The following is a 27,500-nucleotide window of genomic DNA, read 5'->3' as shown; positions in this document are numbered from 1 at the left end:
GAGTAATATGTAGTATCACTATAATATGGAGTATCACTATAATATGTAGTATCACTATAATATGGAGTAATATGTAGTATCACTATAATATGGAGTAATATGGAGTATCACTATAATATGGAGTATCACTATAATATGTAGTATCACTATAATATGGAGTATCACTATAATATGGAGTATCACTATAATATGTAGTATCACTATAATATGGAGAATCACTATAATATGTAGTATCACTATAATATGGAGTAATATGGAGTATCACTATAATATGGAGTATCACTATAATATGGAGTAATATGTAGTATCACTATAATATGGAGTAATATGGAGTATCACTATAATATGGAGTATCACTATAATATGGAGTAATATGTAGTATCACTATAATATGGAGTATCACTATAATATGGAGTAATATGTAGTATCACTATAATATGGAGTATCACTATAATATGGAGTATCACTATAATATGGAGTAATATGGAGTATCACTATAATATGAAGTAATATGTAGTATCACTATAATATGGAGTAATATGGAGTATCACTATAATATGGAGTATCACTATAATATGTAGTATCACTATAATATGGAGTAATATGGAGTATCACTATAATATGAAGTAATATGGAGTATCACTATAATATGTAGTATCACTATAATATGGAGTATCACTATAATATGGAGTATCACTATAATATGGAGTAATATGGAGTATCACTATAATATGAAGTAATATGTAGTATCCCTATAATATGTAGTATCACTATAATATGGAGTATCACTATAATATGGAGTAATATGGAGTATCACTATAATATGGAGTATCACTATAATATGGAGTATCACTATAATATGGAGTAATATGTAGTATCACTATAATATGGAGTAATATGTAGTATCACTATAATATGAAGTAATATGTAGTATCACTATAATATGGAGCATCACTATAATATGGAGTATCACTATAATATGGAGTATCACTATAATATGTAGTATCACTATAATATGTAGTATCACTATAATATGGAGTATCACTATAATATGGAGTATCACTATAATATGGAGTAATATGTAGTATCACTATAATATGGAGTATCACTATAATATGTAGTATCACTATAATATGGAGTATCACTATAATATGGAGTAATATGGAGTATCACTATAATATGGAGTATCACTATAATATGGAGTATCACTATAATACGTAGTATCACTATAATATGGAGTAATATGGAGTATCAATATAATATGGAGTATCACTATAATATGTAGTATCACTATAATATGGAGTAATATGTAGTATCACTATAATATGGAGTAATATGGAGTATCACTATAATATGGAGTATCACTATAATATGTAGTATCACTATAATATGGAGTATCACTATAATATGTAGTATCACTATAATATGGAGTATCACTATAATATGGAGTATCACTATAATATGGAGTAATATGGAGTATCACTATAATATGGAGTATCACTATAATATGGAGTATCACTATAATATGGAGTATCACTATAATATGGAGTATCACTATAATATGGAGTAATATGTAGTATCACTATAATATGTAGTATCACTATAATATGTAGTATCACTATAATATGGAGTAATATGGCGTATCACTATAATATGGAGTAATATGTAGTATCACTATAATATGGAGTATCACTATAATATGTAGTAATATGGAGTATCACTATAATATGTAGTATCACTATAATATGGAGTTTCACTATAATATGGAGTATCACTATAATATATAGTATCACTATAATAAGGAGTAATATGTAGTATCACTATAATATGGAGTAATATGGAGTATCACTATAATATGGAGTATCACTATAATATGGAGTAATATGTAGTATCACTATAATATGGTGTAATATGTAGTATCACTATAATATGTAGTAATATGGAATATCACTATAATATGGAGTATCACTATAATATGTAGTATCACTATAATATGGAGTAATATGGAGTATCACTATAATATGGAGTATCACTATAATATGGAGTAATATGTAGTATCACTATAATATGGAGTATCACTATAATATGGAGTATCACTATAATATGGAGTATCACTATAATATGTAGTATCACTATAATATGGAGTATCAAGATAATATGGAGTATCACTATAATATGTAGTATCACTATAATATGTAGTAATATGGAGTATCACTATAATATGGAGTATCACTATAATATGGAGTATCACTATAATATGGAGTATCACTATAATATGGAGTAATATGTAGTATCACTATAATATGGAGTATCACTATAATATGTAGTATCACTATAATATGGAGTAATATGTAGTATCACTATAATATGGAGTATCACTATAATATGGAGTATCACTATAATATGGAGTATCACTATAATATGGAGTATCACTATAATATGGAGTAATATGTAGTATCACTATAATATGGAGTATCACTATAATATGGAGTAATATGTAGTATCACTATAATATGGAGTATCACTATAATATGGAGTATCACTATAATATGGAGTATCACTATAATATGGAGTATCACTATAATATGGAGTAATATGGAGTATCACTATAATATGGAGTAATATGTCGTATCACTATAATATGGAGTGTCACTATAATATGTAGTATCACTATAATATGGAGTAATATGTAGTATCACTATAATATGGAGTATCACTATAATATGTAGTATCACTATAATATGTAGTATCACTATAATATGGAGTAATATGGAGTATCACTATAATATGTAGTATCACTATAATATGGAGTATCACTATAATATGGAGTAATATGGAGTATCACTATAATATGTAGTATCACTATAATATGGAGTAATATGTAGTATCACTATAATATGGAGTATCACTATAATATGTAGTATCACTATAATATGGAGTAATATGTAGTATCACTATAATATGGAGTAATATGGAGTATCACTATAATATGGAGTATCACTATAATATGTAGTATCACTATAATATGGAGTATCACTATAATATGGAGTATCACTATAATATGTAGTATCACTATAATATGGAGAATCACTATAATATGTAGTATCACTATAATATGGAATATCACTATAATATGGAGTAATATGGAGTATCACTATAATATGGAGTATCACTATAATATGGAGTAATATGTAGTATCACTATAATATGGAGTAATATGGAGTATCACTATAATATGGAGTATCACTATAATATGGAGTAATATGTAGTATCACTATAATATGGAGTATCACTATAATATGGAGTAATATGTAGTATCACTATAATATGGAGTATCACTATAATATGGAGTATCACTATAATATGGAGTATCACTATAATATGGAGTAATATGGAGTATCACTATAATATGAAGTAATATGTAGTATCACTATAATATGGAGTAATATGGAGTATCACTATAATATGGAGTATCACTATAATATGTAGTATCACTATAATATGGAGTAATATGGAGTATCACTATAATATGAAGTAATATGTAGTATCCCTATAATATGTAGTATCACTATAATATGGAGTATCACTATAATATGGAGTAATATGGAGTATCACTATAATATGGAGTATCACTATAATATGGAGTATCACTATAATATGGAGTAATATGTAGTATCACTATAATATGGAGTAATATGTAGTATCACTATAATATGAAGTAATATGTAGTATCACTATAATATGGAGCATCACTATAATATGGAGTATCACTATAATATGGAGTATCACTATAATATGGAGTAATATGTAGTATCACTATAATATGGAGTATCACTATAATATGTAGTTTCACTATAATATGGAGTATCACTATAATATGGAGTAATATGGAGTATCACTATAATATGGAGTATCACTATAATATGGAGTATCACTATAATATGGAGTAATATGGAGTATCACTATAATATGGAGTATCACTATAATATGGAGTATCACTATAATATGGAGTATCACTATAATATGGAGTATCACTATAATATGGAGTAATATGTAGTATCACTATAATATGTAGTATCACTATAATATGTAGTATCACTATAATATGGAGTAATATGGCGTATCACTATAATATGGAGTAATATGTAGTATCACTATAATATGGAGTATCACTATAATATGTAGTAATATGGAGTATCACTATAATATGTAGTATCACTATAATATGGAGTATCACTATAATATGGAGTATCACTATAATATGGAGTATCACTATAATATGTAGTATCACTATAATATGGAGTATCAAGATAATATGGAGTATCACTATAATATGTAGTATCACTATAATATGTAGTAATATGGAGTATCACTATAATATGGAGTATCACTATAATATGGAGTATCACTATAATATGGAGTATCACTATAATATGGAGTAATATGTAGTATCACTATAATATGGAGTATCACTATAATATGTAGTATCACTATAATATGGAGTAATATGTAGTATCACTATAATATGGAGTATCACTATAATATGGAGTATCACTATAATATGGAGTATCACTATAATATGGAGTATCACTATAATATGGAGTAATATGTAGTATCACTATAATATGGAGTATCACTATAATATGGAGTAATATGTAGTATCACTATAATATGGAGTATCACTATAATATGGAGTATCACTATAATATGGAGTATCACTATAATATGGAGTAATATGGAGTATCACTATAATATGGAGTGTCACTATAATATGTAGTATCACTATAATATGGAGTAATATGTAGTATCACTATAATATGTAGTATCACTATAATATGTAGTATCACTATAATATGGAGTAATATGGAGTATCACTATAATATGGAGTATCACTATAATATGGAGTAATATGTAGTATCACTATAATATGGAGTATCACTATAATATGGAGTAATATGGAGTATCACTATAATATTTAGTATCACTATAATATGGAGTAATATGTAGTATCACTATAATATGGAGTATCACTATAATATGTAGTATCACTATAATATGGAGTAATATGTAGTATCACTATAATATGGAGTAATATGGAGTATCACTATAATATGGAGTATCACTATAATATGTAGTATCACTATAATATGGAGTATCACTATAATATGGAGTATCACTATAATATGTAGTATCACTATAATATGGAGAATCACTATAATATGTAGTATCACTATAATATGGAATATCACTATAATATGGAGTAATATGGAGTATCACTATAATATGGAGTATCACTATAATATGGAGTAATATGTAGTATCACTATAATATGGAGTAATATGGAGTATCACTATAATATGGAGTATCACTATAATATGGAGTAATATGTAGTATCACTATAATATGGAGTATCACTATAATATGGAGTAATATGTAGTATCACTATAATATGGAGTATCACTATAATATGTAGTATCACTATAATATGGAGTATCACTATAATATGGAGTAATATGGAGTATCACTATAATATGGAGTATCACTATAATATGGAGTAATATGTAGTATCACTATAATATGGAGTAATATGTAGTATCACTATAATATGAAGTAATATGTAGTATCACTATAATATGGAGCATCACTATAATATGGAGTATCACTATAATATGGAGTATCACTATAATATGTAGTATCACTATAATATGGAGTATCACTATAATATGGAGTATCACTATAATATGGAGTAATATGTAGTATCACTATAATATGGAGTATCACTATAATATGTAGTATCACTATAATATGGAGTATCACTATAATATGGAGTAATATGGAGTATCACTATAATATGGAGTATCACTATAATATGGAGTATCACTATAATATGGAGTAATATGGAGTATCACTATAATATGGAGTATCACTATAATATGGAGTATCACTATAATATGGAGTAATATGTAGTATCACTATAATATGTAGTATCACTATAATATGTAGTATCACTATAATATGGAGTAATATGGCGTATCACTATAATATGGAGTAATATGTAGTATCACTATAATATGGAGTATCACTATAATATGTAGTAATATGGAGTATCACTATAATATGTAGTATCACTATAATATGGAGTTTCACTATAATATGGAGTATCACTATAATATATAGTATCACTATAATAAGGAGTAATATGTAGTATCACTATAATATGGAGTAATATGGAGTATCACTATAATATGGAGTATCACTATAATATGGAGTAATATGTAGTATCACTATAATATGGTGTAATATGTAGTATCACTAATATGTAGTAATATGGAATATCACTATAATATGGAGTATCACTATAATATGTAGTATCACTATAATATGGAGTAATATGGAGTATCACTATAATATGGAGTATCACTATAATATGGAGTAATATGTAGTATCACTATAATATGGAGTATCACTATAATATGGAGTATCACTATAATATGGAGTAATATGTAGTATCACTATAATATGTAGTATCACTATAATATGTAGTATCACTATAATATGGAGTAATATGGCGTATCACTATAATATGGAGTAATATGTAGTATCACTATAATATGGAGTATCACTATAATATGTAGTAATATGGAGTATCACTATAATATGTAGTATCACTATAATATGGAGTTTCACTATAATATGGAGTATCACTATAATATATAGTATCACTATAATAAGGAGTAATATGTAGTATCACTATAATATGGAGTAATATGGAGTATCACTATAATATGGAGTATCACTATAATATGGAGTAATATGTAGTATCACTATAATATGGTGTAATATGTAGTATCACTATAATATGTAGTAATATGGAATATCACTATAATATGGAGTATCACTATAATATGTAGTATCACTATAATATGGAGTAATATGGAGTATCACTATAATATGGAGTATCACTATAATATGGAGTAATATGTAGTATCACTATAATATGGAGTATCACTATAATATGGAGTATCACTATAATATGGAGTATCACTATAATATGTAGTATCACTATAATATGGAGTATCAAGATAATATGGAGTATCACTATAATATGTAGTATCACTATAATATGTAGTAATATGGAGTATCACTATAATATGGAGTATCACTATAATATGGAGTATCACTATAATATGGAGTATCACTATAATATGGAGTAATATGTAGTATCACTATAATATGGAGTATCACTATAATATGTAGTATCACTATAATATGGAGTAATATGTAGTATCACTATAATATGGAGTATCACTATAATATGGAGTATCACTATAATATGGAGTATCACTATAATATGGAGTATCACTATAATATGGAGTAATATGTAGTATCACTATAATATGGAGTATCACTATAATATGGAGTAATATGTAGTATCACTATAATATGGAGTATCACTATAATATGGAGTATCACTATAATATGGAGTATCACTATAATATGGAGTATCACTATAATATGGAGTAATATGGAGTATCACTATAATATGGAGTAATATGTCGTATCACTATAATATGGAGTGTCACTATAATATGTAGTATCACTATAATATGGAGTAATATGTAGTATCACTATAATATGGAGTATCACTATAATATGTAGTATCACTATAATATGTAGTATCACTATAATATGGAGTAATATGGAGTATCACTATAATATGTAGTATCACTATAATATGGAGTATCACTATAATATGGAGTAATATGGAGTATCACTATAATATGTAGTATCACTATAATATGGAGTAATATGTAGTATCACTATAATATGGAGTATCACTATAATATGTAGTATCACTATAATATGGAGTAATATGTAGTATCACTATAATATGGAGTAATATGGAGTATCACTATAATATGGAGTATCACTATAATATGTAGTATCACTATAATATGGAGTATCACTATAATATGGAGTATCACTATAATATGTAGTATCACTATAATATGGAGAATCACTATAATATGTAGTATCACTATAATATGGAATATCACTATAATATGGAGTAATATGGAGTATCACTATAATATGGAGTATCACTATAATATGGAGTAATATGTAGTATCACTATAATATGGAGTAATATGGAGTATCACTATAATATGGAGTATCACTATAATATGGAGTAATATGTAGTATCACTATAATATGGAGTATCACTATAATATGGAGTAATATGTAGTATCACTATAATATGGAGTATCACTATAATATGGAGTATCACTATAATATGGAGTATCACTATAATATGGAGTAATATGGAGTATCACTATAATATGAAGTAATATGTAGTATCACTATAATATGGAGTAATATGGAGTATCACTATAATATGGAGTATCACTATAATATGTAGTATCACTATAATATGGAGTAATATGGAGTATCACTATAATATGAAGTAATATGTAGTATCCCTATAATATGTAGTATCACTATAATATGGAGTATCACTATAATATGGAGTAATATGGAGTATCACTATAATATGGAGTATCACTATAATATGGAGTATCACTATAATATGGAGTAATATGTAGTATCACTATAATATGGAGTAATATGTAGTATCACTATAATATGAAGTAATATGTAGTATCACTATAATATGGAGCATCACTATAATATGGAGTATCACTATAATATGGAGTATCACTATAATATGTAGTATCACTATAATATGGAGTATCACTATAATATGGAGTATCACTATAATATGGAGTAATATGTAGTATCACTATAATATGGAGTATCACTATAATATGTAGTTTCACTATAATATGGAGTATCACTATAATATGGAGTAATATGGAGTATCACTATAATATGGAGTATCACTATAATATGGAGTATCACTATAATATGGAGTAATATGGAGTATCAATATAATATGGAGTATCACTATAATATGGAGTAATATGTAGTATCACTTAAATATGGAGTAATATGGAGTATCACTATAATATGGAGTATCACTATAATATGGAGTAATATGGAGTATCACTATAATATGGAGTATCACTATAATATGGAGTAATATGTAGTATCACTATAATATGGAGTATCACTATAATATGGAGTAATATGTAGTATCACTTAAATATGGAGTAATATGTAGTATCACTATAATATGGAGTATCACTATAATATGGAGTATCACTATAATATGTAGTATCACTATAATATGGAGTATCACTATAATATGGAGTAATATGTAGTATCACTATAATATGGAGTATCACTATAATATGTAGTATCACTATAATATGGAGTATCACTATAATATGGAGTAATATGGAGTATCACTATAATATGGAGTATCACTATAATATGGAGTATCACTATAATATGGAGTATCACTATAATATGGAGTAATATGTAGTATCACTATAATATGGAGTATCACTATAATATGGAGTAATATGTAGTATCACTATAATATGGAGTAATATGTAGTATCACTATAATATGGAGTATCACTATAATATGGAGTAATATGGAGTATCAATATAATATGGAGTATCACTATAATATGGAGTAATATGTAGTATCACTATAATATGGAGTAATATGTAGTATCACTATAATATGGAGTATCACTATAATATGGAGTATCACTATAATATGGAGTAATATGTAGTATCACTATAATATGGAGTAATATGGAGTATCACTATAATATGTAGTATCACTATAATATGTAGTAATATGTAGTATCACTATAATATGGAGTATCACTATAATATGGAGTATCACTATAATATGGAGTATCACTATAATATGTAGTAATTTGGAGTATCACTATAATATGGAGTATCACTATAATATGAAGTAATATGGAGTATCACTATAATATGGAGTATCACTATAATATGGAGTATCACTATAATATGGAGTAATATGTAGTATCACTATAATATGGAGTAATATGGAGTATCACTATAATATGGAGTATCACTATAATATGGAGTGTCACTATAATATGGAGTATCACTATAATATGTAGTAATATGGAGTATCACTATAATATGGAGTATCACTATAATATGGAGTAATATGTAGTATCACTATAATATGGAGTATCACTATAATATGTAGTAATATGGAGTATCACTATAATATGGAGTATCACTATAATATGGAGTAATATGTAGTATCACTATAATATGGAGTATCACTATAATATGGAGTATCACTATAATATGTAGTATCACTATAATATGGAGTATCACTATAATATGTAGTAATATGTAGTATCACTATAATATGGAGTATCACTATAATATGGAGTATCACTATAATATGGAGTAATATGTAGTATCAATTAAATATGGAGTAATATGTAGTATCACTATAATATGGAGTATCACTATAATATGGAGTATCACTATAATATGTAGTATCACTATAATATGTAGTATCACTATAATATGGAGTATCACTATAATATGGAGTAATATGTAGTATCACTATAATATGGAGTATCACTATAATATGTAGTATCACTATAATATGGAGTATCACTATAATATGTAGTATCACTATAATATGGAGTAATATGGAGTATCACTATAATATGGAGTATCACTATAATATGGAGTATCACTATAATATGGAGTATCACTATAATATGGAGTAATATGTAGTATCACTATAATATGGAGTATCACTATAATATGGAGTAATATGTAGTATCACTATAATATGGAGAAATATGTAGTATCACTATAATATGGAGTAGCACTATAATATGGAGTAATATGTAGTATCACTATAATATGGAGTATCACTATAATATGGAGTAATATGTAGTATCACTATAATATGGAGTATCACTATAATATGTAGTATCACTATAATATGGAGTAATATGTAGTATCACTATAATATGGAGTATCACTATAATATGGAGTAATATGTAGTATCACTATAATATGTAGTATCACTATAATATGTAGTAATATGTAGTATCACTATAATATGTAGTATCACTATAATATGGAGTAATATGGAGTATCACTATAATATGGAGTATCACTATAATATGGAGTATCACTATAATATGGAGTATCACTATAATATGTAGTATCACTATAATATGGAGTAATATGGAGTATCACTATAATATGGAGTATCACTATAATATGGAGTATCACTATAATATGTAGTATCACTATAATATGGAGTAATATGGAGTATCAATATAATATGGAGTATCACTATAATATGGAGTAATATGTAGTATCACTATAATATGGAGTAATATGTAGTATCACTATAATATGGAGTATCACTATAATATGGAGTATCACTATAATATGGAGTAATATGTAGTATCACTATAATATGGAGTAATATGGAGTATCACTATAATATGTAGTATCACTATAATATGTAGTAATATGTAGTATCACTATAATATGGAGTATCACTATAATATGGAGTATCACTATAATATGGAGTATCACTATAATATGTAGTAATATGGAGTATCACTATAATATGTAGTAATATGGAGTATCACTATAATATGTAGTATCACTATAATATGTAGTAATATGTAGTATCACTATAATATGTAGTATCACTATAATATGGAGTATCACTATAATATGGAGTATCACTATAATATGTAGTAATATGGAGTATCACTATAATATGGAGTATGACTATAATATGAAGTAATATGGAGTATCACTATAATATGGAGTATCACTATAATATGGAGTATCACTATAATATGGAGTAATATGTAGTATCACTATAATATGGAGTAATATGGAGTATCACTATAATATGGAGTATCACTATAATATGGAGTATCACTATAATATGGAGTAATATGTAGTATCACTATAGTATGTAGTATCACTATAATATGGAGTGTCACTATAATATGGAGTATCACTATAATATGGAGTATCACAAAATATGGAGTATCACTATAATATGGAGTATCACTATAATATGGAGTATCACTATAATATGGAGTAATATGTAGTATCACTATAATATGGAGTATCACTATAATATGGAGTAATATGTAGTATCACTTAAATATGGAGTAATATGGAGTATCACTATAATATGGAGTATCACTATAATATGGAGTAATATGGAGTATCACTATAATATGGAGTATCACTATAATATGGAGTATCACTATAATATGGAGTATAACTATAATATGGAGTAATATGTAGTATCACTATAATATGGAGTATCACTATAATATGGAGTATCACTATAATATGGAGTATCACTATAATATGGAGTAATATGTAGTATCACTTAAATATGGAGTAATATGTAGTATCACTATAATATGGAGTATCACTATAATATGGAGTATCACTATAATATGTAGTATCACTATAATATGGAGTATCACTATAATATGGAGTAATATGTAGTATCACTATAATATGGAGTATCACTATAATATGTAGTATCACTATAATATGGAGTATCACTATAATATGGAGTAATATGGAGTATCACTATAATATGGAGTATCACTATAATATGGAGTATCACTATAATATGGAGTATCACTATAATATGGAGTAATATGTAGTATCACTATAATATGGAGTATCACTATAATATGGAGTAATATGTAGTATCACTATAATATGGAGTAATATGTAGTATCACTATAATATGGAGTAGCACTATAATATGGAGTAATATGTAGTATCACTATAATATGGAGTATCACTATAATATGGAGTAATATGTAGTATCACTATAATATGGAGTATCACTATAATATGTAGTATCACTATAATATGTAGTAATATGTAGTATCACTATAATATGGAGTATCACTATAATATGGAGTATCACTATAATATGGAGTATCACTATAATATGTAGTAATATGGAGTATCACTATAATATGTAGTAATATGGAGTATCACTATAATATGTAGTATCACTATAATATGTAGTAATATGTAGTATCACTATAATATGTAGTATCACTATAATATGGAGTATCACTATAATATGTAGTAATATGGAGTATCACTATAATATGGAGTATCACTATAATATGAAGTAATATGGAGTATCACTATAATATGGAGTATCACTATAATATGGAGTAATATGTAGTATCACTATAATATGGAGTAATATGGAGTATCACTATAATATGGAGTATCACTATAATATGGAGTATCACTATAATATGGAGTAATATGGAGTATCACTATAATATGGAGTATCACTATAATATGGAGTATCACTATAATATGGAGTATAACTATAATATGGAGTAATATGTAGTATCACTATAATATGGAGTATCACTATAATATGGAGTAATATGTAGTATCAATTAAATATGGAGTAATATGTAGTATCACTATAATATGGAGTATCACTATAATATGGAGTATCACTATAATATGTAGTATCACTATAATATGTAGTATCACTATAATATGGAGTATCACTATAATATGGAGTAATATGTAGTATCACTATAATATGGAGTATCACTATAATATGTAGTATCACTATAATATGGAGTATCACTATAATATGTAGTATCACTATAATATGGAGTAATATGGAGTATCACTATAATATGGAGTAATATGGAGTATCACTATAATATGGAGTATCACTATAATATGGAGTAATATGTAGTATCACTATAATATGGAGTAATATGTAGTATCACTATAATATGGAGAAATATGTAGTATCACTATAATATGGAGTAGCACTATAATATGGAGTAATATGTAGTATCACTATAATATGGAGTATCACTATAATATGGAGTAATATGTAGTATCACTATAATATGGAGTATCACTATAATATGTAGTATCACTATAATATGGAGTAATATGTAGTATCACTATAATATGGAGTATCACTATAATATGGAGTAATATGTAGTATCACTATAATATGTAGTATCACTATAATATGTAGTAATATGTAGTATCACTATAATATGTAGTATCACTATAATATGGAGTAATATGGAGTATCACTATAATATGTAGTAATATGTAGTATCACTATAATATGGAGTATCACTATAATATGGAGTATCACTATAATATGGAGTATCACTATAATATGTAGTATCACTATAATATGGAGTAATATGGAGTATCACTATAATATGGAGTATCACTATAATATGGAGTATCACTATAATATGTAGTATCACTATAATATGGAGTAATATGGAGTATCAATATAATATGGAGTATCACTATAATATGGAGTAATATGTAGTATCACTATAATATGGAGTAATATGTAGTATCACTATAATATGGAGTATCACTATAATATGGAGTATCACTATAATATGGAGTAATATGTAGTATCACTATAATATGGAGTAATATGGAGTATCACTATAATATGTAGTATCACTATAATATGTAGTAATATGTAGTATCACTATAATATGGAGTATCACTATAATATGGAGTATCACTATAATATGGAGTATCACTATAATATGTAGTATCACTATAATATGGAGTAATATGGAGTATCACTATAATATGGAGTATCACTATAATATGGAGTAATATGTAGTATCACTATAATATGGAGTAATATGTAGTATCACTATAATATGGAGTATCACTATAATATGGAGTATCACTATAATATGGAGTAATATGTAGTATCACTATAATATGGAGTAATATGGAGTATCACTATAATATGTAGTATCACTATAATATGTAGTATCACTATAATATGGAGTATCACTACAATATGGAGTATCACTATAATATGGAGTATCACTATAATATGGAGTATCACTATAATATGTAGTAATTTGGAGTATCACTATAATATGGAGTATCACTATAATATGAAGTAATATGGAGTATCACTATAATATGGAGTATCACTATAATATGGAGTATCACTATAATATGGAGTAATATGTAGTATCACTATAATATGGAGTAATATGGAGTATCACTATAATATGGAGTATCACTATAATATGGAGTGTCACTATAATATGGAGTATCACTATAATATGGAGTATCACAAAATATCGAGTATAACTATAATATGGAGTAATATGTAGTATCACTATAATATGGAGTATCACTATAATATGTAGTAATATGTAGTATCAATTAAATATGGAGTAATATGTAGTATCACTATAATATGGAGTATCACTATAATATGGAGTATCACTATAATATGTAGTATCACTATAATATGTAGTATCACTATAATATGGAGTATCACTATAATATGGAGTAATATGTAGTATCACTATAATATGGAGTATCACTATAATATGTAGTATCACTATAATATGGAGTATCACTATAATATGTAGTATCACTATAATATGGAGTAATATGGAGTATCACTATAATATGGAGTATCACTATAATATGGAGTATCACTATAATATGGAGTATCACTATAATATGGAGTAATATGTAGTATCACTATAATATGGAGTATCACTATAATATGGAGTAATATGTAGTATCACTATAATATGGAGAAATATGTAGTATCACTATAATATGGAGTAGCACTATAATATGGAGTAATATGTAGTATCACTATAATATGGAGTATCACTATAATATGGAGTAATATGTAGTATCACTATAATATGGAGTATCACTATAATATGTAGTATCACTATAATATGGAGTAATATGTAGTATCACTATAATATGGAGTATCACTATAATATGGAGTAATATGTAGTATCACTATAATATGTAGTATCACTATAATATGTATTAATATGTAGTATCACTATAATATGTAGTATCACTATAATATGGAGTAATATGGAGTATCACTATAATATGTAGTATCACTATAATATGTAGTATCACTATAATATGGAGTAATATGGAGTATCACTATAATATGGAGTATCACTATAATATGGAGTATCACTATAATATGTAGTATCACTATAATATGGAGTAATATGGAGTATCACTATAATATGGAGTATCACTATAATATGGAGTATCACTATAATATGGAGTAATATGGAGTATCACTATAATATGGAGTATCACTATAATATGGAGTATCACTATAATATGTAGTATCACTATAATATGGAGTAATATGGAGTATCAATATAATATGGAGTATCACTATAATATGGAGTAATATGTAGTATCACTATAATATGGAGTAATATGGAGTATCACTATAATATGGAGTATCACTATAATATGGAGTATCACTATAATATGTAGTATCACTATAATATGGAGTAATATGGAGTATCACTATAATATGGAGTATCACTATAATATGGAGTATCACTATAATATGGAGTATCACTATAATATGGAGTAATATGGAGTATCACTATAATATGGAGTATCACTATAATATGGAGTATCACTATAATATGGAGTATCACTATAATATGGAGTAATATGTAGTATCACTATAATATGGAGTATCACTATAATATGGAGTAATATGTAGTATCACTATAATATGGAGTAATATGTAGTATCACTATAATATGGAGTATCACTATAATATGGAGTAATATGGAGTATCAATATAATATGGAGTATCACTATAATATGGAGTAATATGTAGTATCACTATAATATGGAGTAATATGTAGTATCACTATAATATGGAGTATCACTATAATATGGAGTATCACTATAATATGGAGTAATATGTAGTATCACTATAATATGGAGTAATATGGAGTATCACTATAATATGTAGTATCACTATAATATGTAGTAATATGTAGTATCACTATAATATGGAGTATCACTATAATATGGAGTATCACTATAATATGGAGTATCACTATAATATGTAGTAATTTGGAGTATCACTATAATATGGAGTATCACTATAATATGAAGTAATATGGAGTATCACTATAATATGGAGTATCACTATAATATGGAGTATCACTATAATATGGAGTAATATGTAGTATCACTATAATATGGAGTAATATGGAGTATCACTATAATATGGAGTATCACTATAATATGGAGTGTCACTATAATATGGAGTATCACTATAATATGTAGTAATATGGAGTATCACTATAATATGGAGTATCACTATAATATGGAGTAATATGTAGTATCACTATAATATGGAGTATCACTATAATATGTAGTAATATGGAGTATCACTATAATATGGAGTATCACTATAATATGGAGTAATATGTAGTATCACTATAATATGGAGTATCACTATAATATGGAGTATCACTATAATATGTAGTATCACTATAATATGGAGTATCACTATAATATGTAGTAATATGTAGTATCACTATAATATGGAGTATCACTATAATATGGAGTATCACTATAATATGGAGTAATATGTAGTATCAATTAAATATGGAGTAATATGTAGTATCACTATAATATGGAGTATCACTATAATATGGAGTATCACTATAATATGTAGTATCACTATAATATGTAGTATCACTATAATATGGAGTATCACTATAATATGGAGTAATATGTAGTATCACTATAATATGGAGTATCACTATAATATGTAGTATCACTATAATATGGAGTATCACTATAATATGTAGTATCACTATAATATGGAGTAATATGGAGTATCACTATAATATGGAGTATCACTATAATATGGAGTATCACTATAATATGGAGTATCACTATAATATGGAGTAATATGTAGTATCACTATAATATGGAGTATCACTATAATATGGAGTAATATGTAGTATCACTATAATATGGAGAAATATGTAGTATCACTATAATATGGAGTAGCACTATAATATGGAGTAATATGTAGTATCACTATAATATGGAGTATCACTATAATATGGAGTAATATGTAGTATCACTATAATATGGAGTATCACTATAATATGTAGTATCACTATAATATGGAGTAATATGTAGTATCACTATAATATGGAGTATCACTATAATATGGAGTAATATGTAGTATCACTATAATATGTAGTATCACTATAATATGTAGTAATATGTAGTATCACTATAATATGTAGTATCACTATAATATGGAGTAATATGGAGTATCACTATAATATGGAGTATCACTATAATATGGAGTATCACTATAATATGGAGTATCACTATAATATGTAGTATCACTATAATATGGAGTAATATGGAGTATCACTATAATATGGAGTATCACTATAATATGGAGTATCACTATAATATGTAGTATCACTATAATATGGAGTAATATGGAGTATCAATATAATATGGAGTATCACTATAATATGGAGTAATATGTAGTATCACTATAATATGGAGTAATATGTAGTATCACTATAATATGGAGTATCACTATAATATGGAGTATCACTATAATATGGAGTAATATGTAGTATCACTATAATATGGAGTAATATGGAGTATCACTATAATATGTAGTATCACTATAATATGTAGTAATATGTAGTATCACTATAATATGGAGTATCACTATAATATGGAGTATCACTATAATATGGAGTATCACTATAATATGTAGTAATATGGAGTATCACTATAATATGTAGTAATATGGAGTATCACTATAATATGTAGTATCACTATAATATGTAGTAATATGTAGTATCACTATAATATGTAGTATCACTATAATATGGAGTATCACTATAATATGGAGTATCACTATAATATGTAGTAATATGGAGTATCACTATAATATGGAGTATGACTATAATATGAAGTAATATGGAGTATCACTATAATATGGAGTATCACTATAATATGGAGTATCACTATAATATGGAGTAATATGTAGTATCACTATAATATGGAGTAATATGGAGTATCACTATAATATGGAGTATCACTATAATATGGAGTATCACTATAATATGGAGTAATATGTAGTATCACTATAGTATGTAGTATCACTATAATATGGAGTGTCACTATAATATGGAGTATCACTATAATATGGAGTATCACAAAATATGGAGTATCACTATAATATGGAGTATCACTATAATATGGAGTATCACTATAATATGGAGTAATATGTAGTATCACTATAATATGGAGTATCACTATAATATGGAGTAATATGTAGTATCACTTAAATATGGAGTAATATGGAGTATCACTATAATATGGAGTATCACTATAATATGGAGTAATATGGAGTATCACTATAATATGGAGTATCACTATAATATGGAGTATCACTATAATATGGAGTATAACTATAATATGGAGTAATATGTAGTATCACTATAATATGGAGTATCACTATAATATGGAGTATCACTATAATATGGAGTATCACTATAATATGGAGTAATATGTAGTATCACTTAAATATGGAGTAATATGTAGTATCACTATAATATGGAGTATCACTATAATATGGAGTATCACTATAATATGTAGTATCACTATAATATGGAGTATCACCATAATATGGAGTAATATGTAGTATCACTATAATATGGAGTATCACTATAATATGTAGTATCACTATAATATGGAGTATCACTATAATATGGAGTAATATGGAGTATCACTATAATATGGAGTATCACTATAATATGGAGTATCACTATAATATGGAGTATCACTATAATATGGAGTAATATGTAGTATCACTATAATATGGAGTATCACTATAATATGGAGTAATATGTAGTATCACTATAATATGGAGTAATATGTAGTATCACTATAATATGGAGTAGCACTATAATATGGAGTAATATGTAGTATCACTATAATATGGAGTATCACTATAATATGGAGTAATATGTAGTATCACTATAATATGGAGTATCACTATAATATGTAGTATCACTATAATATGTAGTAATATGTAGTATCACTATAATATGGAGTATCACTATAATATGGAGTATCACTATAATATGGAGTATCACTATAATATGTAGTAATATGGAGTATCACTATAATATGTAGTAATATGGAGTATCACTATAATATGTAGTATCACTATAATATGTAGTAATATGTAGTATCACTATAATATGTAGTATCACTATAATATGGAGTATCACTATAATATGGAGTATCACTATAATATGTAGTAATATGGAGTATCACTATAATATGGAGTATCACTATAATATGAAGTAATATGGAGTATCACTATAATATGGAGTATCACTATAATATGGAGTAATATGTAGTATCACTATAATATGGAGTAATATGGAGTATCACTATAATATGGAGTATCACTATAATATGGAGTATCACTATAATATGGAGTAATATGGAGTATCACTATAATATGGAGTATCACTATAATATGGAGTATCACTATAATATGGAGTATAACTATAATATGGAGTAATATGTAGTATCACTATAATATGGAGTATCACTATAATATGGAGTAATATGTAGTATCAATTAAATATGGAGTAATATGTAGTATCACTATAATATGGAGTATCACTATAATATGGAGTATCACTATAATATGTAGTATCACTATAATATGTAGTATCACTATAATATGGAGTATCACTATAATATGGAGTAATATGTAGTATCACTATAATATGGAGTATCACTATAATATGTAGTATCACTATAATATGGAGTATCACTATAATATGTAGTATCACTATAATATGGAGTAATATGGAGTATCACTATAATATGGAGTAATATGGAGTATCACTATAATATGGAGTATCACTATAATATGGAGTAATATGTAGTATCACTATAATATGGAGTAATATGTAGTATCACTATAATATGGAGAAATATGTAGTATCACTATAATATGGAGTAGCACTATAATATGGAGTAATATGTAGTATCACTATAATATGGAGTATCACTATAATATGGAGTAATATGTAGTATCACTATAATATGGAGTATCACTATAATATGTAGTATCACTATAATATGGAGTAATATGTAGTATCACTATAATATGGAGTATCACTATAATATGGAGTAATATGTAGTATCACTATAATATGTAGTATCACTATAATATGTAGTAATATGTAGTATCACTATAATATGTAGTATCACTATAATATGGAGTAATATGGAGTATCACTATAATATGTAGTAATATGTAGTATCACTATAATATGGAGTATCACTATAATATGGAGTATCACTATAATATGGAGTATCACTATAATATGTAGTATCACTATAATATGGAGTAATATGGAGTATCACTATAATATGGAGTATCACTATAATATGGAGTATCACTATAATATGTAGTATCACTATAATATGGAGTAATATGGAGTATCAATATAATATGGAGTATCACTATAATATGGAGTAATATGTAGTATCACTATAATATGGAGTAATATGTAGTATCACTATAATATGGAGTATCACTATAATATGGAGTATCACTATAATATGGAGTAATATGTAGTATCACTATAATATGGAGTAATATGGAGTATCACTATAATATGTAGTATCACTATAATATGTAGTAATATGTAGTATCACTATAATATGGAGTATCACTATAATATGGAGTATCACTATAATATGGAGTATCACTATAATATGTAGTATCACTATAATATGGAGTAATATGGAGTATCACTATAATATGGAGTATCACTATAATATGGAGTAATATGTAGTATCACTATAATATGGAGTAATATGTAGTATCACTATAATATGGAGTATCACTATAATATGGAGTATCACTATAATATGGAGTAATATGTAGTATCACTATAATATGGAGTAATATGGAGTATCACTATAATATGTAGTATCACTATAATATGTAGTATCACTATAATATGGAGTATCACTACAATATGGAGTATCACTATAATATGGAGTATCACTATAATATGGAGTATCACTATAATATGTAGTAATTTGGAGTATCACTATAATATGGAGTATCACTATAATATGAAGTAATATGGAGTATCACTATAATATGGAGTATCACTATAATATGGAGTATCACTATAATATGGAGTAATATGTAGTATCACTATAATATGGAGTAATATGGAGTATCACTATAATATGGAGTATCACTATAATATGGAGTGTCACTATAATATGGAGTATCACTATAATATGGAGTATCACAAAATATCGAGTATAACTATAATATGGAGTAATATGTAGTATCACTATAATATGGAGTATCACTATAATATGTAGTAATATGTAGTATCAATTAAATATGGAGTAATATGTAGTATCACTATAATATGGAGTATCACTATAATATGGAGTATCACTATAATATGTAGTATCACTATAATATGTAGTATCACTATAATATGGAGTATCACTATAATATGGAGTAATATGTAGTATCACTATAATATGGAGTATCACTATAATATGTAGTATCACTATAATATGGAGTATCACTATAATATGTAGTATCACTATAATATGGAGTAATATGGAGTATCACTATAATATGGAGTATCACTATAATATGGAGTATCACTATAATATGGAGTATCACTATAATATGGAGTAATATGTAGTATCACTATAATATGGAGTATCACTATAATATGGAGTAATATGTAGTATCACTATAATATGGAGAAATATGTAGTATCACTATAATATGGAGTAGCACTATAATATGGAGTAATATGTAGTATCACTATAATATGGAGTATCACTATAATATGGAGTAATATGTAGTATCACTATAATATGGAGTATCACTATAATATGTAGTATCACTATAATATGGAGTAATATGTAGTATCACTATAATATGGAGTATCACTATAATATGGAGTAATATGTAGTATCACTATAATATGTAGTATCACTATAATATGTAGTAATATGTAGTATCACTATAATATGTAGTATCACTATAATATGGAGTAATATGGAGTATCACTATAATATGTAGTATCACTATAATATGTAGTATCACTATAATATGGAGTAATATGGAGTATCACTATAATATGGAGTATCACTATAATATGGAGTATCACTATAATATGTAGTATCACTATAATATGGAGTAATATGGAGTATCACTATAATATGGAGTATCACTATAATATGGAGTATCACTATAATATGGAGTAATATGGAGTATCACTATAATATGGAGTATCACTATAATATGGAGTATCACTATAATATGTAGTATCACTATAATATGGAGTAATATGGAGTATCAATATAATATGGAGTATCACTATAATATGGAGTAATATGTAGTATCACTATAATATGGAGTAATATGGAGTATCACTATAATATGGAGTATCACTATAATATGGAGTATCACTATAATATGTAGTATCACTATAATATGGAGTAATATGGAGTATCACTATAATATGGAGTATCACTATAATATGGAGTATCACTATAATATGTAGTATCACTATAATATGGAGTAATATGGAGTATCAATATAATATGGAGTATCACTATAATATGGAGTAATATGTAGTATCACTATAATATGGAGTAATATGTAGTATCACTATAATATGGAGTATCACTATAATATGGAGTATCACTATAATATGGAGTAATATGTAGTATCACTATAATATGGAGTAATATGGAGTATCACTATAATATGTAGTATCACTATAATATGTAGTAATATGTAGTATCACTATAATATGGAGTATCACTATAATATGGAGTATCACTATAATATGGAGTATCACTATAATATGTAGTAATATGGAGTATCACTATAATATGTAGTAATATGGAGTATCACTATAATATGTAGTATCACTATAATATGTAGTAATATGTAGTATCACTATAATATGTAGTATCACTATAATATGGAGTATCACTATAATATGGAGTATCACTATAATATGTAGTAATATGGAGTATCACTATAATATGGAGTATGACTATAATATGAAGTAATATGGAGTATCACTATAATATGGAGTATCACTATAATATGGAGTATCACTATAATATGGAGTAATATGTAGTATCACTATAATATGGAGTAATATGGAGTATCACTATAATATGGAGTATCACTATAATATGGAGTATCACTATAATATGGAGTAATATGTAGTATCACTATAATATGGAGTATCACTATAATATGGAGTATCACTATAATATGGAGTATCACTATAATATGGAGTAATATGTAGTATCACTATAATATGGAGTATCACTATAATATGGAGTAATATGTAGTATCACTTAAATATGGAGTAATATGGAGTATCACTATAATATGGAGTATCACTATAATATGTAGTATCACTATAATATGTAGTAATATGTAGTATCACTATAATATGTAGTATCACTATAATATGTAGTAATATGTAGTATCACTATAATATGTAGTATCACTATAATATGGAGTAATATGTAGTATCACTATAATATGTAGTATCACTATAATATGGAGTATCACTATAATATGTAGTATCACTATAATATGGAGTAATATGGAGTATCACTATAATATGGAGTAATATGTAGTATCACTATAATATGGAGTAATATGGAGTATCACTATAATATGTAGTATCACTATAATATGTAGTATCACTATAATATGGAGTATCACTATAATATGGAGTAATATGTAGTATCACTATAATATGGAGTATCACTATAATATGTAGTATCACTATAATATGGAGTAATATGGAGTATCACCATAATATGGAGTATCACTATAATATGGAGTATCACTATAATATGGAGTAATATGTAGTATCACTATAATATGGAGTATCACTATAATATGGAGTAATATGGAGTATCACTATAATATGGAGTATCACTATAATATGGAGTAATATGTAGTATCATTATAATATGTAGTATCACTATAATATGTAGTATCTCTATAATATGTAGTATCACTATAATATGTAGTATCACTATAATATGTAGTAATATGGAGTATCACTATAATATGTAGTATCACTATAATATGGAGCATCACTATAATATGTAGTAATATGGAGTATCACTATAATATGGAGTATCACTATAATATGGAGTATCACTATAATATGGAGTATCACTATAATATGTAATATTATATATTCCACTATATGTAATATGGAATATCTCTCCTCCTCTTAATGTAGTATCCCTGTAATATGGAATATCTCTCCTCCTCTTAATGTAGTATCCCTGTAATATGGAATATCTCTCCTCCAGGATATTTTTATTTATTTATTTATTTATTTATTTCACCTTTGTTTAACCAGGTGGGCTAGTTGAGAACAAGTCCTTTATTTAACCAGGTAGGCTAGTTGAGAACAAGTCCTTTATTTAACCAGGTAGGCTAGTTGAGAACAAGTTCTCATTTACAACTGCGACCTGGTCAAGATAAAGCAAAGCAGTTCGACACAAACAACAACACAGAGTTACACATGGAGTAAAACAAACATACAGTCAATAATACAGTAGAAAAATAAGTCTATATACAATGTGAGCAAATGAGGTGAGATAAGGGAGGTAAAGGCAAAAGGCCATGGTGGCAAAGTAAATACAATATAGCAAGTAAAACACTGGAATGGTAGATTTGTAATTTGAAGAAAGTTCAAAGTTAAAATATAAATAATATGGTGCAAAGGAGCAAAAATAATAAATAAAATAAATAAATACAGTAGGGGAAGAGGTAGTAGTTTGGGCTAAATTATAGATGGGCTATGTACAGGTGCAGTGATCTGGGAGCTGCTCTGATAGCTGGTGCTTAAAGCTAGTGAGGGAGATAAGTGTTTCCAGTTTCAGAGATTTTTTTGTAGTTCGTTCCAGTCATTGGCAGCAGAGAACTGGAAGGAAAGGCGGCCGAAGGAGGAGTTGGCTTTAGGGGTATTCAGCAGAGAACTGGAAGGAAAGGCGGCCGAAGGAGGAGTTGGCTTTAGGGGTATTCAGCAGAGAACTGGAAGGAAAGGCGGCCGAAGGAGGAGTTGGCTTTAGGGGTATTCAGCAGAGAACTGGAAGGAAAGGCGGCCGAAGGAGGAGTTGGCTTTAGGGGTATTCAGCCGAGAACTGGAAGGAAAGGCGGCCGAAGGAGGAGTTGGCTTTAGGGGTATTCAGCAGAGAACTGGAAGGAAAGGCGGCCGAAGGAGGAGTTGGCTTTAGGGGTATTCCACTGTATGGTCGGAGCAGAGGGGCTGCCCCCCTGTGTGCCTCTCAGAGGCATGAAGCAGAAGGTGTTGTGTTTTCTCTGGTAAAACGAAGTGGAGGTTTTGCTGTGTTGTACTGCAGGCGGACGGCCAGGAGGTGGCGACGGTGGTCAGCGCTCAGGAGATCAGAGTCGTAGCTGAACTGCTTCAGATCTCTCCAGAGGGACTCCAGAAGGCACTCACACACAAAGTCACGGTCAGGACGTCGCCTTTCTGCTGAGCATCTCTACTCCCTGAATACAGTATCTAGTGCTCTATCATCTCTGCTCTATCCTCTCTGCTCTATCATCTCTGCTCCCTGAATACAGTATCTAGTGCTCTATCATCTCTGCTCTATCCTCTCTACTCTATCATCTCTGCTCTATCATCTCTATCATCTCTATAATCTCTACTCTATCATCTCTGCTCTATCATCTCTATCATCTCTGCTCTATCATCTCTGCTGTATCCTCTCTACTCTATCATCTCTGCTCTATCATCTCTATCATCTCTATTCTATCATCTCTGCTCTATCATCTCTACTCTACCATCTGTAGTCTCTATCATCTCTACTCTATCCTCTCTACTCTATCATCTCTACTCCCTGAATACAGTATCTAGTGCTCTATCATCTCTGCTCTATCCTCTCTACTCTATCATCTCTACTCTATCCTCTCTACTCCCTGAATACAGTATCTAGTGCTCTATCATCTCTGCTCTATCCTCTCTACTCTATCATCTCTGCTGTATCATCTCTACTCTATCATCTCTGCTCTATCATCTCTATCATCTCTGCTCTATCATCTCTACTCTATCATCTCTACTCTATCATCTCTACTCTATCCTCTCTATCATCTCTATCATCTCTGCTCTATCCTCTCTACTCTATCATCTCTGCTCTATCATCTCTACTCTATCATCTCTATCATCTCTATCATCTCTGCTCTATCATCTCTACTCTATCATCTCTACTCTATCATCTCTATCATCTCTATCATCTCTGCTCTATCATCTCTACTCTACCATCTGTAGTCTCTATCATCTCTACTCTATCATCTCTACTCTATCATCTCTGCTCTATCATCTCTATTCTATCATCTCTGCTCTATCATCTCTACTCTACCATCTGTAGTCTCTATCATCTCTACTCTATCATCTCTACTCTATCCTCTCTACTCCCTGAATACAGTATCTAGTACTCTATCATCTCTACTCTATCATCTCTACTCTATCATCTCTATTCTATCATCTCTACTCTATCATCTCTACTCTATCATCT

The 27,500-nt window shown here is 27.4% G+C and overlaps 1 protein-coding gene across 1 annotated transcript in view; it reads left to right on the top strand.

The window, feature by feature from the left end:
• Window positions 1-27,500, top strand: part of LOC106596812 (unconventional myosin-XV) — a 134,985-nt gene that overhangs the window by 96,365 nt on the left and 11,120 nt on the right. Inside the window, exon 11 of the mRNA XM_082964634.1 lies at window positions 26,325-26,438. Within this exon, the coding sequence (XP_082820760.1) occupies window positions 26,325-26,438 (114 nt within the window). The remainder of the gene's footprint in view (window positions 1-26,324; window positions 26,439-27,500) is intronic.

The sequence above is a fragment of the Salmo salar genome, chromosome 18 (genome assembly GCF_965601325.2).
Source record: "Salmo salar chromosome 18, fSalSal1, whole genome shotgun sequence".
Taxonomy (NCBI): domain Eukaryota; kingdom Metazoa; phylum Chordata; class Actinopteri; order Salmoniformes; family Salmonidae; genus Salmo; species Salmo salar.
The sequence above is the reverse complement of the archived record's forward strand: the minus strand, read 5'-3'. Positions and strand labels throughout refer to the sequence as shown.